This window comes from Populus trichocarpa, chromosome 8, assembly GCF_000002775.5.
Source record: "Populus trichocarpa isolate Nisqually-1 chromosome 8, P.trichocarpa_v4.1, whole genome shotgun sequence".
NCBI classification, from domain to species: Eukaryota; Viridiplantae; Streptophyta; class Magnoliopsida; order Malpighiales; family Salicaceae; genus Populus; species Populus trichocarpa.
Window position 1 is genome coordinate 4461975 of NC_037292.2, and position 18662 is coordinate 4480636.

At 35.4% G+C, this 18662-nt stretch overlaps 3 protein-coding genes and 1 non-coding gene across 5 annotated transcripts; 1 reads left to right on the forward strand and 3 right to left on the reverse strand.

The window, feature by feature from the left end:
* Positions 1–1084: 1084 nt before the first annotated feature.
* On the forward strand, positions 1085–3067 carry LOC7462091 (peptide-N4-(N-acetyl-beta-glucosaminyl)asparagine amidase A). The gene has a single exon (XM_002311209.4). It carries the CDS (start codon positions 1151–1153, stop codon positions 2933–2935), a length of 1785 nt encoding a protein of 594 aa, XP_002311245.4. The 5' UTR covers positions 1085–1150; the 3' UTR covers positions 2936–3067.
* A 2587-nt stretch (positions 3068–5654) lies between these two features.
* Positions 5655–8901, reverse strand: LOC7472445 (eukaryotic translation initiation factor 2 subunit alpha homolog). The gene is made up of 7 exons (XM_002312142.4): positions 8383–8901; positions 7687–7743; positions 7520–7606; positions 7305–7451; positions 7060–7164; positions 6162–6260; positions 5655–5980 (listed from the first exon to the last, which is right to left on the reverse strand). Exons 1-7 carry the CDS (start codon positions 8764–8766, stop codon positions 5828–5830), a joined length of 1032 nt encoding a protein of 343 aa, XP_002312178.1. The 5' UTR covers positions 8767–8901; the 3' UTR covers positions 5655–5827.
* A 921-nt stretch (positions 8902–9822) lies between these two features.
* On the reverse strand, positions 9823–9895 carry TRNAK-CUU (transfer RNA lysine (anticodon CUU)). Its single transcript has one exon. It is a non-coding gene; the product is annotated as a tRNA-Lys (tRNA).
* Positions 9896–12144: 2249 nt separating this feature from the next.
* Positions 12145–17687, reverse strand: LOC7462092 (uncharacterized). 2 transcript variants are annotated; one of them, XM_024607768.2, is made up of 12 exons: positions 17405–17687; positions 17150–17231; positions 15894–16187; positions 15550–15708; positions 15058–15198; positions 14874–14930; positions 14310–14448; positions 13350–13454; positions 12988–13178; positions 12838–12876; positions 12667–12754; positions 12145–12517 (listed from the first exon to the last, which is right to left on the reverse strand). In XM_024607768.2, exons 1-12 carry the CDS (start codon positions 17500–17502, stop codon positions 12495–12497), a joined length of 1416 nt encoding a protein of 471 aa, XP_024463536.1. In that variant the 5' UTR covers positions 17503–17687; the 3' UTR covers positions 12145–12494. The 2 variants fall into 2 exon arrangements, with proteins under 2 accessions (XP_024463536.1, XP_002312179.2); XM_002312143.4 differs by having other exon boundaries at positions 12145–12754.
* Positions 17688–18662: the final 975 nt, after the last annotated feature.

Genomic DNA, 18662 nt, shown 5'->3' on the forward strand with positions numbered 1-18662 from the left:
CTTGCTTTTCAATTGAAACAACGCATAACAATGCAGGAGGGGGGTTCTGGGGATTCTACAGTGTGGAGAACTAGTACTAATGGCCGCAAGACGAGGTGAACTAGCGAGTCTTGAATCATTATGGTTTCACAACCGTGCACGCAGCAGCTGTGAAAGGGAGCAAGGACATAGTTTCGATGCTTGTTGAATTTGGAGTAGATTTAGAATGCCAGGACAATGAAGGTCATGCATGCCCCATTGCATTTGGCAGCGGAGGGTGGCGACGTAGGACGGTTGAGGTGGTGATCGGCAAGGGAGCCAATGTTAAGGCCAAGAGCAGTCGAGGTGCCACCCTCTCTGTATAGCTAAAGTCATCGGTTATTAGGGGAGCCCAAGTCTCTTGAGGGCAACACTTTACAGTCTCATTCTCAACTCGAACTTTTGATCATTTTCATATCTGATAACAGAGGATATGGGGATCTAGAATGGATCATTGCAAGGAAATTATGTTGTGGAACTTCGTTGTGTATGCTCATGGAGAAAATTAATTATCAATTATTAAAAAATTATAATTATCCACTCTTAGAAATGAAGAATTTGCTGGTAAAATGTTTGAATTTTACGAACACAACATATCTGATACTATACTATAATAAATAATTTAAATTGAAATGGTTAATTTTATTTGAAAAAATTAAAAGCTACTTTTGTGTTTCTGGTAAAAAAACTACACAGCAATTGGTCAATGATTGGCATCTCCAACTACAAACAATGACAATATATCCAGTGCTGTACTAGAGGTTATCTTCAATGAAAATATTAAGTATAAAGATATTATATAAAAATTAACTAAATTAATTATATTAAGATCAGTTAAAGTAAGTGGTTGTATTAATATTAAATATATTAAAATAATATTTTTTATTGGAGTAAATATATATATAAAAAAAGTTATATTTAAAATATAGTAACGTGCAAGGAAAGGGTCCAAAAGTGGTGTTGTGATAGACAAATCACTACGAAAACAGTAACATGCAAGGAAAATCTCATTAGTCTGGGGCCCATCCATCACTTCTTAGTAAAATTTTGCCTGCGCTAACTATCTTTTACTGGGTTTTCATTCATCACCGTCGTCAGAAACGGAAAGACCCAAAAAAAATTAAAAGAAAAAATGCAACCATTCCCCGCTATGTTTCTTCTCCTTTTGCTCACAGTGTCCCTTCCACTGACACACTCCACTTCACCAGAACGCTTCTTCAAACCATCCTCACCACCTCTGTCGTCATCGCACAAACCCAAACCAAAATCCAAAGAATACTTCGAGCTCACCCATCCTCTACCGTCCGATCGTTTGAAGCCATCATGCGAACTTCACATCATCCAGCATTCATTTGCCAACACAATGAACCAGCCTCCTTACTCCACCCCATACTTTCCACCATTCCAATGCCCCCCTCCTTGGTCCCACGTAGCCCTCGAATTCCACGTCAAATCCAAAGGTGATCAACACGACCGCATCTCCGCCTTATGGCTCGGTGGCTCCGAGCTCCTCCGCACCAGCACCGCCGAACCCGGAAAACGCGGTATCTTCTGGAAGGTTCGAAAAGACATCACTAGATACTCCTCTCTCCTCCAACAAAACAACCTTAACTTTACTGTCATGCTCGAAAACATCGTTGACGATATCTACACCGGCGTCTACCATGTTGACGTCACTCTCTATTTCTACACGGATAACGCCATCAAGGTTCCGTTCACGGGTATAACTCAAAATCTAATTGCTCCAGCTTTACAATTACCCTTCTTTGGAGACAAGAGCATGTATGACCCACCAGCTGATTTAATAATTCCGATTTCAGCCTCCGATAGCACTAAGGGTTATTGGTTTATAGTAGAGGGAGATTTGGATGTTAAGTTTGAGAAGGTTAGGTTTCCGTTGAATACACGGAAGGTCGTTTTGGAATTATACGTTTCGTTTCATGGAACTGATGAGTTTTGGTATTCGAATCCGTCGAGTTCTTACATTAGAATGAATAACATGAGTAATCCGAGGGGTAATGGCGCGTTTAGGGAGGTTTTTGTTTCAATTGATGGGAAATTAGTAGGATCAGAAATGCCATTTCCGGTGATATTTACCGGAGGGATTAATCCTTTGTTTTGGAAACCTATCGTAGCAATTGGTGCTTTTAATTTACCTTCGTATGATTTTGATTTGACGCCGTTTTTGGGCATGGTTTTAGACGACGAAGATCATGTTTTTGGTGTTGGAGTTACGGATGGGATTGAGTACTGGCTTGTTGATGCGAATTTGCATATCTGGTTGGATTCATCCTCGACTATTGTGGAAGCGAAGAATGTTGTGAATGTTTATCCTGCATCAGAAATAAGTCGTGGTGAAGAGTTTCAATCACTTGATGGATCGTTTGAGATTAAGGCGGAGAAGTTTACGCGAATAGAAGGGTGGGTTAAGTCGAGTTCAGGAAATTTAACTACCAGTATATTGCAGGAGGTTAAGTTTAGGAGCGCCATAAAGTTCAAAAGGAAGGGGACTTATAACACCGTTAAACAGAATATCGAGGTGAGAAGAGAAGCGAGAGTGTTGAATGATGTGGGTGGATTGGTTAGTCGTGTTATTGTCAAGAGAAAGTATCCTCTCAAAGTGATTACTGTCACTCTCCCTGGGTTGAAGAATGATACTTTCATGCTTGTTACTAATGTTACTCATGCAGTGAATGAGAGGATTAAAAACGGGAAGTTGTCAAGCCATGTTATTAACAAACAGGTTTCCAATGGTTGGATGGAGGTTAGGGATCATTCTGTTCTTTCAGGTGAAGCGATGACGAATCAAACTTACGTTTGCAGGGACGAGCTAGGTTGCTATGTTAGGACTGTTGGAACATTGAATGGAAGACTCGTCAAAGACGATACTGCTTATGCCTGTCCATCACTTATGTAATGTAATCTGACTACGTTCATTTTAATGTTAGTTTCACTTGTATTAAAATTTCCAAATAATCTCTGCCTGTTGCATTTGTACATGTCCATCTTTTCATTAATAGAAATTTCTGGTGTCTATTTCGTTGCAAAATTTCTTGTTCAGTCAATCTTTGCTTGTTTTGGAGTCTTTTTGGGTGCTTGTTTCTTAACATAACATTGAGCTGACTGATAGCCTATGCAACCCCTGGTGCTTCTGTGTCCAATTAAAGCTGTAATGTCCTGGAAATACTTGATTAGCTATTGTTCCCTGCCATTCTATGTGAATTCGGTACATTCGCCTCGTTGATGATTTTTCGCAGATTCTCTTAAGTCTTACTATATAACATATGCACTTGATTCAGGTTTTTATGCTCTGATTATTGTGCATTGATAAATCTTTACTCACGAAGAAAATTGAGCAGACAAGTTGTTATGTTACAACCGTAGGTTGTCATCTTTCGAGATTAGTAGTCATCAGTAAATGATTAGAAGGGAGATGATTGTGTAGATGGGAGAAGTGATGAATTAACCAATCTGCTTGGAATGTAATTATCTAGGAAAGTGGTGAATTAACCAATCTGCTTGATAATTTAAGTGTGTAGATGGGGAAATTGTCTCGATGAACTAATCTGCTCGATAATTTAATTTAGTTATTCGGTTATATAAAGATGTCCACGCAGCGAAGAAAGCTGAACAAGGATATCCTACCTGCCTGAAAATGATATCCTACCTGAGCTTGGGGGGGTGGAAATTCCACCTGTGTGTGTGTGTGTGTAATGTAGGGAAAAACCATATATTGACTGCATCAATAATGCCAAGAGACCAGCATCTATATATGAAGCTTCATGGAACTTGCGCCTATTGTCAGGATTCCCGAGCTATCGGAATTCAACTCGACGATAGACAATGTGATACAGACCCGCATGTAATGTACATAAGTTGTGTCAACGAGAAGCAAGTGCCAACGGATGCTGCTTCTGTTTCTTCAGAAGCATCTGTTCAGTCTGAGATCTCCGAGAAGATTTGTGGTTTGCTGGTTCTCAATTTGACGTGGGCAGAACAGCTGTTGACGAATGCTAAATCTATGGTGATGCCCCCTGAGTAAATACTAGAAATGGATTGTAGAGGAGATGGAGAAAAAATAAGACTGCTGTCGCTTGATCTTTCTTGAAGCATTTCATCTTCTGTGATGGCTAACCACTGGGATTTACTCTTGATCCCAAAACATTAAGTTCCCCGTGAAGCAGTGATGTTGCTGGACAAATATCACGTTATTTTACAGTGGCTTTAAGAGTTCGTTTGAAATTATATTAATAAATATTTTTTTATTTTAAAATATTTTAAAATAATATTTTTTTATTTTTTAAATTTTATTTTTAATATTAGCATTTAAAAATACAAAAAATATAATTTAAAATAAAAAATTCTCAATTTTTTTTAAAATATTTTTAAAATACAAAAATAAACATTCTAAAGTTACGTCATTATATATGACATGTCATAATCATGACATGTCATAAAGATTAAGCAATTAAATGTTTTTTTTATACATCGACAGAATAAGCACATAATTTTCAGTGATTGAATCAACCACTGGTATATAATCCACTGCCGCCGCTCCTTTACACGCCTTCCCTTCAAGTCAACTAGTAAATTATAATTAGTGTTGGAATTATTTTCACAATCATTTGATGAATTGGGATCATTACAGTCAAAACGCCCTTGGTACTATTGGCATCACCGACATCTTGGGCGGAGCCGAGTGAGAGTGGTGGCGTTTTGACAGGGTTTTATGGTTAGGGTTTTAGGAGGCAGAGACAGGAGATGGCATTGGAGGATTTTAAATGTCGTTTTCTAGGAGGAGAAGAGAGAGAAAGAGTAAAGGGACTTTTAAAAGTTTGCCTTCTAACTATATGGGCACTATCGCTGACATTTTTATTATAATTTTTTAATTTTTTATTCTTTTATTTTTCATATAACCATGTTAAAATTATAAATTCATGTTTTTTTTATTGATAATTTTTTATTTCAAACCATACTAAACAAAACTTGTTTTCATAAAAAAAAAATATACATGAATAAGGAATGAGAGTTTTGAATAAAAAGGTGCATTTCCCCCCTAATTTAAACTATTAAAATACGTATTTTAATTTCTTAAGCCTTTTATTCAAACAAACATGTTTTTGATAAAAGATAGATTTTCAAAAAAAAATGCTGAGGAATTTTGATTATATTTATTTTAATTTCCTTATAGTTTAATAAAAAAAAATAAGAAAGGCCTCATTTAGCAGCCCACGGGCAAACGGGCTAGTACAGCTATGAGCATTGAATCCAGCCCCTCAAAAGGCAAAAGTTACGTGTGGTTTGTTTTGATTGGCGAGTTACCTACACGGTGGTCAATTAAGAACCAAGAATCCATTTGCTCTAAACAATGCATAAGCTAAACGGATAGTGAGAAGTTCCAGCCACAGGATTCCTACAAGTCGCTAATCTTACCTACAGTGGCGTACTTGTAATTTATTGATTTATATCATCTTGGCATCTAAACCATTTCCTTTTTAAGCAAAATAAATCTCCAAAGCAACGCAAAATAGAAAAGCCTATCCCCACCATTTCAGTTTAGGACTTCAGTGGAAGACTACGGGGGGAAAAAAGAAGCAAAAGGTACAAGAATAATAGCAGTAGGGCAACACAGAGAATGATAGCAAATTGTTTAGCAGTTAGATCAATAACTTGTTCTGTATCCTCCTAAAAACTATCAATGATTCAGTAAACTGGTAAAATAACTCATCAATACAACGCTCCCAAAACCTTGTTAAAAAATTTGGGAAAATGATTTCCAGTAAAAAAATAGCAGTATCCGTTGCCTTTTTCATTCCACTATGCCCGCTGAGTTCTCCACATCAGCATCTCCCATCCCTGTGTCTTCTTCATCGCCACTCTCTTCATCGCCACTGATCTCTTCATTGGCACTCCGTAGCTTAAGCATGTGCTCAGCAAGTAATTTATCATCTCGTTCGCTCACCTAAAAGACAATACACCAAGTCAGAGAAGCCCAGAATGGAACTCAAGTTATACATTAAGTAAACAAATAGTCCAAAACGAAGCCCTTTTGGACTGACATCAAAAACTCAGAGATGGATTCAAGTTTCACTGAGTGTTTAAAAAAATAAAAACGCTTGAGCAGATGAAAAATTGACACTCACTGCTCTCGGTGGCTCCTTCACAACAAGTTTCCCCTTCTGCCCCTCTATTGCTTCAGTGCAAGCAGCAATTGCTTGGCTGAGAATTTGTATTCCTTGTTCCTGCATAGACCAGTAGAAATCAGAGCATTTCATCAGCAACATACTAGCCATTGATCTGACAGCATCCCATAATTATCTCCAAGGAAGCGGCTAAAAAAACAGTTGACAGGACCTTTGACTCTAGCTTGAAAACAAATCATAGGAATCAGAATGCTGGCTTGTAAATTGGCTAATCATCAACAGGTACCAGCCAAGTTCATATTCTGGCCTCAAACAAAAATGTGCAACAATAGCTCAACATAAATTAAGTGACATTACAAGATAAAAATCCTAATTGATCAGAGTTCTTTTTTCTGGAGGCTGATTTACCATGACAGTGACAACTTGCTATCTTGCACGAATCACAAAATCTGAAAATGAACTGGCCTTCACTTTATTAGGCAAGCTAATCACTCCCTACCAGGTGATTAAAAAGAAATGGGAAAAAAGGTGAGGGACAAAGTATTGTTGTCACCTCAAGTGAAAGGGAGGAAAATAAAAAACAATACACAGCAAGTTTGTCCATTTACTTGTATCCTCTAACATGTGTTAGTGCATCATTGTATAACCAATTAGATCTCTGCCTACTTGCTTTTATGTCGAGTAAAGCATCAAAGAATATAAAAGCAATGAGATTCAGCATGTAGACATAAGCATTGCACAATTGCCATTCTCCCAAAGCATCACATCATCAGTTATTTGGGAGTTGGGACTTGCACATAGATTTTCACAACTGCCTACATGATTTTTTTTAAAAAGACAAATTTATCACCTAAGGCTCTCTAGTTTATCCCAAGAGAGTTCCCAAGATAAGGCTTACCTTGTCTAGGGTTTGTGTGGTGAGAACATAAAGAGGAGGGGCAACCAGTTTGATTTTCACAGGACAATCTGCATTGCCAACAGCCTCAGCTTTCCGCATTGCATCCTGCAAAGTCAAAGGTAGCTTTTGCAATTTAGAATAGCATCAAGAAACTAGAAAGTCTACATTCAGTAAACTTAGGTCATGTGCATTAACACCATCCATAGGAGAAGAATGAAGGCAAAACTAAGAGAAGAAAATTGGACCTTAATGTGGAGAACGCCATCAAACTGGAAACATTTCATCTCAATATCAGCCCGTATCTTCAGTGGCTGTGGGGTCATTCTTCTCCTAATATTCCTGATCAAGGCTTCTTTGATTTCCTCTGACACAGCAGGCACTACCTTGGTTACCTGTGCCATGAAGGAAATATTAGTAATCAACAGAGAATATGACAAAGACTTCACTGAACAATGATTACCTCCTGTCCGTCAGGGCCAGTTTCCTTGACTTCACGAGTGAGGGAACCCACAACTGAATCAGGGTCAGTCACCATGATTTTGAATGCCTGCATTCAACTCCTTAAGTACTGCATAACAGGTTAAGACGAAGGAAAAATCTCCACAAAGAAGAGCTTCAGATTCTCACCTCAAAAGCATGTCCATGTTTCCTGTACAAAGGCCAGCCAATATTGACATACAATTCCTGTAATAAGTACCGATTTTCTTTAGGCATGAACTATTTGAAAGCATTCAAATTCTTGACCATGACATACTGTTAAGTGTTATCTCAGGTCATGATGAACTCAAAAGAAAATCTGGGAAAGAAGCATGTCACTGAACAAAAACCACACATTACAGGAGCACATGAATGGGATATACTCGAATCAAACAAATTATTATATTGGTTCAATTAAGTTCAGCCACCAATAAATTTTCCTTGTGTACTCTTTGCAGTTAGGAGCACATCCAGAAACAAGAAAAAGAAACCGCAGCAAATTAGCTGCATTGTAAAATAAATTAACCTCACTCCAAGTAGGATTCCCCATTCAATTTCTTGAAACAACAAAGATTTATAATAAAAAAGAAAAGCACAAAATAGCCTAGCCACCCCTTAATTTCAATAAATAGAAACTGTAACAATCTCGAATTTCAAAAAAATAATCTCATAAAACCCTAATATTCAATCACATCGAGAAAAAAAAACCCAGAAATTTACTTATGAATAGATACCTAAAATTCTATATATAAACACTCAAAAAAGCGCAGTATAGAATTTCACTAAACTGAAATCAAAATGACAAAATTAACCACGAAAATCCTAAAATTCGAGAGAAAAAATTACCTCCAAATCAATACCCAGAGTCTCAGCGACATGTCGCATGATAGAATGAACAAGCTTGCTCTTATTATACCTCTCTTCACAAGTCTGAATATCCTCTTCACTAACTCTTCTCTTACTCAAATCAATATAGCCTTTCTCTTTATCGACACGTAAGACCATGACAGGCTCGATGCGGCCAACCTTAATCAAACTACTAACACTCCGAATCCGACGGCGAGACAGCTCCGAAAACAAGATCATACCCTCGATGTTGTTGTACTCGAGTAAAGAAACATAAGCGCCCATGTCGGCGATGTTTTTCACTTGAATCATAACTGCCATATCAACCTCTGGGTATCGCGCTTCGTACATGCGACACTCCAGATTTGGTGAGTGCGTCGCCATGATTGCTTTGATTGATCGAAATGGGTATTTTGCGTCTTTAAAGATTTATTCTTGCAGTCTGTGTGTGTTTGGGGAGAGAGAAGTGGGGGTTAGGGTTTTGAGCAGGGGTGGTAGCTGGAGATGGTATTTTTAGTAAAAAACGGCGGCTTTTATGTAATTTACTCAGATATATATTGCTTGCGTGTTTTTACAGCATTTTAAATATAAAATCTAAGATATAAATAAACGGAAAACTGAGATAATTCCTTTATTTTGAGGGGTTGTATACTTGTATGGCTGTGATCTTGTAGGCCCATGTACACGTGGAGAGTGAAGGGTGGATTGATAGTCTTCCTACCCGCTGACAATTAACAGGCCGGAATAAGAATGAGGTATATATGGTTGTTAATTTTATAATTTGTAGGATTAATTAAAATACGTGTAAATTGATTTTGATATTTATATTAATAAAAAAAATATTATTAAATTAAATTGAAAATAATAATTTAAGATGGTCCATCTTCACTGCAAAATGCAGAAGTAGTTTGGGTTAGTAATTGTTGATGTGGGTTTTTTTTACAAGTGTTTGATTAATTAAACAATCACAAAAAAAAAAAGGAATTTAAAAGAATGTGGTTTGGGTTGCCCTCAAAAGATTTATTCAAATGGTGGGTAAAAGATTCATTCAGTTTAATTTTTTGGCTTTGAGTATTTTTTTTGAAAGACAATTTATCTACTTCTAGTTAACCTACTTGGAAAAAGCGTTTTAAATTTAAGTGTAGTGGGTACTTTCAAATATAAAAGAATGTCAAAAAATACAATATTTGATTAACCAATCCAAATATTCATTTTTTTATTAAAAAAACACAAATGTAAAAATATAAATCATTAATGAAATCATTTTTTTATTGGAAAAAAAAACATTTTAAAATACACGTAATTGGATCAAGATACACTTAAAATCATTATTTAATTTATTTTTTAATATACCATGTCCAAATGGATGGAGGGATTCACTCTGATTAGATTACAAAAGCACGTGAACTGCGTCCTGTGATTAGATTACAAAAAAGAAATCGCCCACCGTGGGGCTCGAACCCACGACCACAAGGTTAAGAGCCTTGCGCTCTACCAACTGAGCTAGACGGGCTTCTTGAGGGAAAAAAGACATTTAACTAATAAATTAATATCATTATCTTTTGTACTCACATGCGTGTTGGGATACATCATACATCCCAGTTGAATTTGTTCATGGAACTTCACAGAACTATGTAAACGGTATGAACTAGGAAAAGTTTTTTTCTAGATATAAAGAAGAAGAAGAAGAGCCATGCTTAGACAAAAGGGAACGTTAGAAGTGAAAAGAAACAAAAAAAAGAGATTGGAGAGTCGATTTTCAATTAGTCATCGTTATCTTAGCAAGCGATATATCATGGATAGGGTTAAATTTTTTCTAACGAATAAAAAGATACTCGGTCGATAATAATATTTTTAAAAAATTATGAAAGTTTTGGGACCGGGTTAATTTAATACTATAATTAAAAGAAAACCAATCAAATAAAAAAATAAACATTTGTTAGTATTATAAATAAATATTCTTTGAATATTTTAAAAAAGTCTCGACAATCTTATTTGAGAACAAAGCAAAGATTAAATGAGAACAAAATAACTTTCTAAATAAAAAAATAAAAGAAATTCAAAGCTCAATTATCAACAAACAAACATTGAAAGATAAATTAAAATAAAAAATAAAAAACAAAAACAAAATCTGACTCGATCCAACATGTCACACTCATTAATCGATCATGAGACTAGGATAATCTTGTCCTGCACAACACCTGGTTTCAATGTTGTTTGTCAAACGGAACTCATTGGAGCATAGTTATTAAACCCGGACCGGCCTGGCGGGTTGATTTTTGACCCGGTTGTTGGACCGATCTAGGTAAGGCAAAAGACTGGAATGAGCAAAACCTAGTTGAATTGTAACTCGAGTGACCCGGTAAAACCCAGTTGAGACCTGTTTTTTTTTTTCAAAAGTGTTTTTTCTTTAAGCAAGAGATTTACATATATATATATATATATATATATATATATATATATATATATTTAGTTGGTTATTAATTCTTTTCAAAATTCACTATAAATAATATTTTATTTTTTTAATGTGAAATTTGAAACTTTTTAGTATATATACTCTATGTTTATAAGAAAAAAATATTTTTTCAATGTGGAATTTAAAGTCTTTTAGTATATATATTCTATATTTACAAGAAAAAAATTGTGTTTTTTTAATGTGAAATAAAAAAATTTTATTTAAATACTTCAACTTAAAAAGATAACATACTAATATAGTATCTTTTTAATATGAAATAAAAAAATTTGAAATAAGTTTTTAAATTTTATTATTTATAACATGCATAGTCTATATTTATATGGATTGTTTTTTAATTTTTTTATATAAAAAATTAATTTTTTCGAGTTAATTCAAGTTAATTTTCGAGTAGGGTTAGATATAATAAGGATGCATTGGTGTTTTGAAATTTCTTGAAACAGAGAATTTCAAGTCCGCATATCTTAGGCTATGTTTTTTCTCATGACTAGAGGGCATGAGCCTCAGATATCTATCAATCTCAGCCTAAACTTGTCCAAGTTTATTACTCATGATAAATGGTAATTTGGATTTATCGTAGATGTGCGTGTAATAAAGATAATGGTGCACCATTGTCACAGGTGGTAACCAGTCACACTTTAATTATTTTCTAATATTATTTAAAGAAAAATAAACTAAAAGGGATCAACATTTCAATGTGCATGTGTATTGGAAAAGGAAAATGATAGTTTTGTTTTTTTCAAATAAAATTATTTAATTATCTATCAGGGGCTAAAACAATATTTTCCAAAGTGTTTATTAGTTATTAATATATCAATCAAGGATAAATTAATAAATTATATTTTATAGTTAATTAAATACCTTTAAAAGGAAGAAAAACTAAAACGAGTGTCTATGAACTTTTTCAGTTTTTTAATTCTTTGATTGCACAATATAAAATCTCTAGTTAAAAGAAAAAACACATTTGAAAAAAAAACAAATCTTATCCAGGTTTTACCAGATCGATCGAGTTACGAGTCAACCAAGTTTTACTCATCCCGGTCTTTTATCTTACCTAAACCGGTCCGACCACCAGGTCAAAAATCAACCCGCCAAACCGGTCCGGGTTTAATAACCATGCTCCAATGAGTTCCATTTGACAAACAACATTGAAACTCTCACGATGAATCCGGTTCCCTGCAGATCGCCAGGAGCGAAAGATGATTCCTCCGCCTTACCAGCATATGAACCCTTATTCCTACACAATATGCTGCTCTCTACAAATTCTTGTTACTACATTTAGATACATGTACATAAAAATTTAAACGAAACCGCCGTTTGCAGAGACAATGGCGAGGTCCGTATTGTAGTTGATCGTGGAAAACGGGATACACGCAAAGTGAAGCCTATTAACATCCAACTAGAATACCAGTAGAAGTTCCATATGGCAGAAAAGGGACGGTATTAAACTAAAGTCTAAAGCCATCAGGCGATCTACATGAAATTACAAGATTATTTCCCTTTCAGATATACAAAAGGGAGTAGAACTGTTAAAAGGAGGCACAGATCTGTCAGAAAAAAATACTATAGATCAGAATTCAGAATCGTGCCAGTAAGTTCAGTGCCGTGAGACAATCAGATCAATCCAAAAGACACTCGGCTAAAAGGGAGAGCTGGCCTTGGCTGAAAATCAGCATACATGGAGGAAAAAGTAGCATGTAAGAAATCTTCTTGCTTTGATTCTTCAATAACAAACTATAAATCATCTTTCGTGGACGGTGTATCATCATTCTGCATAGAGAAGAGCCAACGAAACAGTTGTGATAACTTACTGGCTACAGGCTTCTGCTCTGGTGCTTCCAGGTGTACAGTGCACATACTGTTATAGTCGTGCTTCAGATGAGGAGCAACTATTTTTTCCTGAAGAAGGAAAAAGAATATGCAATCAGCATAGGTGAATCAATCAAGTAAATTAGAACCAAAGCGTTGAATGATGCTAGTACCTTAAACTCTTCAAATGGGCAAAAATCAGAACCACAACCCTATTCACAAAAACATAAAAGTTAGTATTTGATTTTTTTTTAATAAAAGTACATGTCAAGAAAGCACACAAAATCATAAGCATAATCAGCACGTGAACTAGAAAAGTATACCGCCATCAGAATAGGATGTTCATTGTGGAGAACTTGGACAAAGTACTTGCTTTCAGAATTTGCAGGACAGCTGTGCAAGACCAGCATGTTGTTACCAGCAAAAGGAGCCACAGTGCTGCCCCGCCAATTTCTACTCTGGGGAGGTTTTGAAGGAAGTTCCAAAGGTTCTTCCCTTTGTATTTTTTGGAATTCTGAAAGTTAGTGAAAATAAATGGTGATTCAGTATACAACACAGACAGAATCCTTTATGGAGGTATTGCATCTGTGGCTGAATTGAATGGCATATAAATATAATCATGAAACTGTTTCATTCATGCAGAGACAGATGCTAAAAATGGAGTCCAAGGATGAAATCAACTCACCAGAACCATCAAGAAAAAGTCCAAGCAGACATGAAAATGGGACCACAGTCTCTGCATGTGCAAAACGCAGCCTTGCCTTCTCATAACTTCCAGGAGCATGCTTTTCTGATAACAATAATAATAAGACGACAACGATCAAGAATATAACAACAAAAACAATAATAGAGCAGGAAAAGGTTCATCTTTATCATTTTTTGTTTCTCTTAGCACCCACAGAAGAAAATTTTCCACCAAAAAGCCTTAACTAGTTCTTTGAAGATGACACATATAACTCTGTTTTTTTTTGTAATCTACGAGGAACTGGGGTCTTTGCAGAACCTTGGGACACCAAAACAAATCCTCCCCCACTCAGGATTGGACATACCAGGCCCAATTTGCACCAAGTGGGCCAAGCCCTTGCTTAACCCAGGCCCTTCAACTAGCTGGTCCCATACATAGGATGGCGAGTAGCTATCCAAGGGTAGGAGTTTAAACCATGACCTATGTTGTCACAGGCACTCAACTTACCACCTCATTTACACCCTTTGGTGGCTGTAAATATCTTATTGAAATTGAATTAACAATAGCAACCAATGAAGACTACAAACTTTGAACAAAATAAAAGATGTAAAATAAGGTGGTCAAATAAATGACTAGGGTAATCATATAACCGAGTGTTGATGGTTCTGGCACTCAATGCTGGGCTTTAGCTAGCTAGTTTTAGATTGTACCAAATGCTAACCTGATAAAAAGGCAAATCTACAAAAAAAAATCACAAAAAAATTCAAAAGGTTGCTCCTTGCCCACAGCTCACTAATGCATATGAAAGAAAAAAATATTTGTTCAACAAAGGGACTATGAAAGTTAAAATATGCTTTGTTCAACAACGAGACACAACTGTATAACCTAAAGAAAGGGACACAATTAACCAACGACATAAAACAAGAACACGGACTCCAGCATTTGACAACTTGTAATTACCTTCTTTTGCTTTAATGGCTTCCTCCATGGACTGAACAACATCTTCAAGTAATGGCACTCCCATTCGATAATTTATTGAATTACCATAACCCTTCAATATAAACATCTCCAGATCATCTGTCCACTCCAGCAAAGCAACCTAAGAATGTGTATGGACTGCTGATCAATATCGATAAAGCAGAAAAGAGAAATACTTCTTTAACTTGTGTCAAAAAATTACCAATGCAGGTTTCGTATAAAAACACTCTATCATACAATTACAAATGCACCAATTTTCTGAAGCTAACCAGCCATGTATAACTTTCTTGTCAATCCAGCATGAGCATTCTATTTTCTCATTTCTTTTAACACATGGACCAAAAAAAGAAGAAGTATTCAAGTGATCATACTAGACAGACTTCATGATTTTATTGACATACAGAAATCAGGAACAATTATTAAGGACAGCTCAAATTTTCCTATAAAAACCAAGTTGAAAAGTTGTGAACAGTATTGATTCATCACCAGCGCTAGCCAAAGGAGAAACAAGGACCTAAAATAACACAGCACCAATATCCAGATTACCTCATAAGGGCTGAAGAGACCACAAGCTTGATCAGTTATATCCAAGACAGATGCTTCCTGCCGAATTGAAAATCCAATGGCACATTGCACCAGAAGTAAGTAAACTAAATAAATTAATTCAGGACCCATAACAAAATGAGATTTATTTCATACTATATAGTCAAAGAGACAGAGTCGTCGTCACCTGTTTACACAGAAACCACAACATAGCAACATCCTGTCTAGTAAAATTGAGTCCATAGCGGCTCACTAATGCAGAAGTGATTTCATCCAGGACAGGTTCCTTAAGCTTATCAACAGCAGGCTCCTGCCTCTTCCTAAAAACCTGAACCCATACATGTAATTCTGAGAGGAAATTGACTGCATCATAACAACTTTGGGCAGAGAACATGGGCTAATATGCAAATCCACAACTTTTATGTATCTCACTAACTTCAATAAATTACAAATCCTATCCTAGTCATCACCTAGTGTCCAAATCTACAAGTCCCAACTAAAATCCGTTTACAAAGAAAATAATTATTTTAAAGTAATGAAGGTATTATCGTATTGGGCTCAGAAATTGGGAAGACAAAGTAAATAACCATAAAAAATAAATACTGACTTAGAATGTACAAGTTGTGTGGTTTGCAGAAGAACATAAAACATGAACAAAAAAAATAAAACTGGACGGTACCTTATAGTTTCCACAACAATCATGAAACCTCAAAATTATGTCACTCGCACGGCTTTCACTTGTAACAGCGAAAGCTCGTTGTCGTGCAGGTCCCAGACTTCCCTTCTCACTTAACAGCCCCATGCCAAATGCCACAGCACTAGCTGATGCGCGAGGAACCTATCAGATTGGAGAGAATAAAAAGGAAATGAATGAAATTTACCAGACGAAAAAGTAAAGGACTACAAGAACAGCACAGGTATGAAGTTGGGATTGATTGGAGAGAGCAATCTCTCAGATTTAAAATCTAAAAAACATATTGAAAAGACAATTTTCCTTGTAGAGTATTTTAGAACAGAGCTCACTTGTGAAGCCTTTATAGGATAAACATCCGGGTGGTATTCCTCTTCAAATAATTCTGGAAATCTCTCTCTGATCCTGATTCCAAGATTGTACAATTCTTCTTCTCCTTTCCTGATCAATTCTCCACCTTTCAATTTCCCTCTCCAAGGAGATTTCCATCCCCGTAACCATGAGGGAACTTTTTCCAAGGACAAATTTTGTTCTTCAGCATCTTTTATGAGCTCTTCCAAGTGAGAAGCCAGCTTGTCTAACTCTCTCATTCGCTTTTTGGTAGGGGAACGAGTTCCATGTCTTGCCTAGGAAATTCCAAAGGATTAAAATTCATTTTGGTTTTAAATACACAGTAATAACTTCTATCAGAGCACCTAATCACTACAAGAATTAGAAGAAATTAACATAAAAACCCAGCAAATTAGAAGGTTGAATCAGAAAGAAGCCATCCAAAGTAACCAACAACGTAAAATGTCCAGGCAAAGGGTCATGCTATCATTAAAAAGGTACCAAGAAAGAAAGTGATAGCTCCAGATATCATCCCTTAAAAAAAAGGAAAAGGTCAAAATGGTTTAAGCAAACTCTACAAGTGACACCTACCGCAGGAACAGATGCATGGCTCGTTCCAACTGTCACACACTACGGCATGCTAACATACAAGTTACACTATATGATAACTCGCATGCTCCAGTTCTACAAATTTCAATAACTCAGAAACTACAATTAGTGCATTTTTCCTGACTTTGGTTGGAAGTCCTTGATTTCAAGTGCATAATACATTATGTTCACACCTGAAAGTTTTCATTTATAAAGAAAAATGATGCTTCAAGTAATTCTGAGGGCATCACAGCTTTTTTTTAAAGAAGCCACACCTGAGTCCAGGGAATCATCTTCAGAGACAGATGGGAAATTCAATTTTTTCCGTGACAATAAGTGCAAAATCATGCCCAAAAACTAGAAACTAATCGTACCCAAAAAAAAAAATTAAACCCAAACATCTTTCAAAATCAGTTAGTTACTTGAGCAGGTACTCGGCGGCAAAATAGCAAATCTTAATCATAGTTTATAGACAATCTGCTACATTATCAGCTAACTTAAACCCAAAATTTTAGCATTCGAACACCAACAGCTGTAAAGCAAAAACCACCAAGACAAACTCAAGCCATCTAGACGCTCTAGTTGCTCAAGCTACGGTATTGACTTTTAACATTCCAAATGAACGACAAGAAAACATCAATCTAAAATTTTGCAACAAGAAAAAAATTACCACAAGGTTTAGGTGGATAGGAGTGCAACCATCAGGAGTGCTATTAGCAGAAGCTTTGACAATATCTTTCACTACATCATATCTGCACACAATTTATCAAAGAAAATTAAATAATTACACTTAACTAATTAGCAATTCGCTTGTTTTCTCTTCTTCGAGAACACTGATTTGTGATCCTATGGTAGCGAGCACTAGCCAAGTTATTCCATAAACAAAATTAAATTAGATTATCTAGAGAGAGAGAGAGAGAGAGACGTTGTTACAGTGGACAGGTAGTGACGGACATCGAATCCATGATCAGCTTTTAATTGCGCCGTTATCGATAACAACACAAAGATCAGAATAGCAAACATTGTTGCGTCTATAGTTTTTCTCTCCTCTTCCTCTTTGTAGACGGTAGTAGAGTGGTAAAGAGAGAAGAATGTATAGTTGGGAATTGATCAACAGGGAAAGGACGCCTCCACGGTTTTCAAAAAGGAGAAGAAAGAAAACGCTGTTGATGCGGTGTATCGCTTGCGCCTTGCAGATTTTCGCCACGATTTAGATGCTTTTGTTTTTAACCGTGATGCAAGTAACCCAATAATATGATGGCACGTGGTCTTTTTACCCCTTTTAGAGTTGCAAAATTTACAAGAGGGTTGTACCCATGCTTCATCCCTATACCATTACAATTCTTTTAATGATCTAGTACGATGACGAAATTTTGATATTCAAATATAAGGGGAAAAAATGCTAATTCTAATTTTTTTAAAAAAATAAAATTAAAAAAAAAACATTTTTATTAATCCAAGAATCAACCCATGCCCTAGCACCAGTAAAATCACTTGTTGAGTTGTCTATACATGTACATGACTATATAAAAAAAATTATCTACCTTTTTTTTAATTTTTCACTCGCTAGTGAAACTTATTTGATTTTAAAGAATTATTTTTGTTTTTTTAATTTTAAAATATATTAAAATAATATTTTTTTATTTTTTAAAATTTATTTTTGATATCAGTGTATTAAAATAAAGAATAATTTAAAATAAAAAAAATCAATTTTATTTAAAAGTTCGGTGCTCCCACGAAAACAAAAACACTAAGGCGTGAGTGCGGTTGCGGTTGCTTTTCAAAGTGTTTTTCGTGTCAAAATGCATCAAAATGATATTTTTTTATTTTTAAAAATTATTTTTGAAATCAGTATATCAAAACAATTCAAAACCTATAAAAAAAATTAATTTTTTTAAAAATTAATATTTTAAAAACATGATTTCTACCACGTGGCAATTTTCATTTTCATGACAAGTCTCGTAATGATGCGAGAAGAGGAATACAATTCTAGGAGTCCTAGTACCTATTCATTGATAAAAATATCATTTTCCACAAGAAAAAAACGTCTTGATTTCATTTATAGAGATTCAGTCCTAGATTTAAATTCCACTAACTAACCATGCTACTTTTAAAGAGTGTTTGGTATAATTTTTTTTTTGTTTTTATATATTTTTTAAAAGTACTTAAAGTTTTTAAAAATA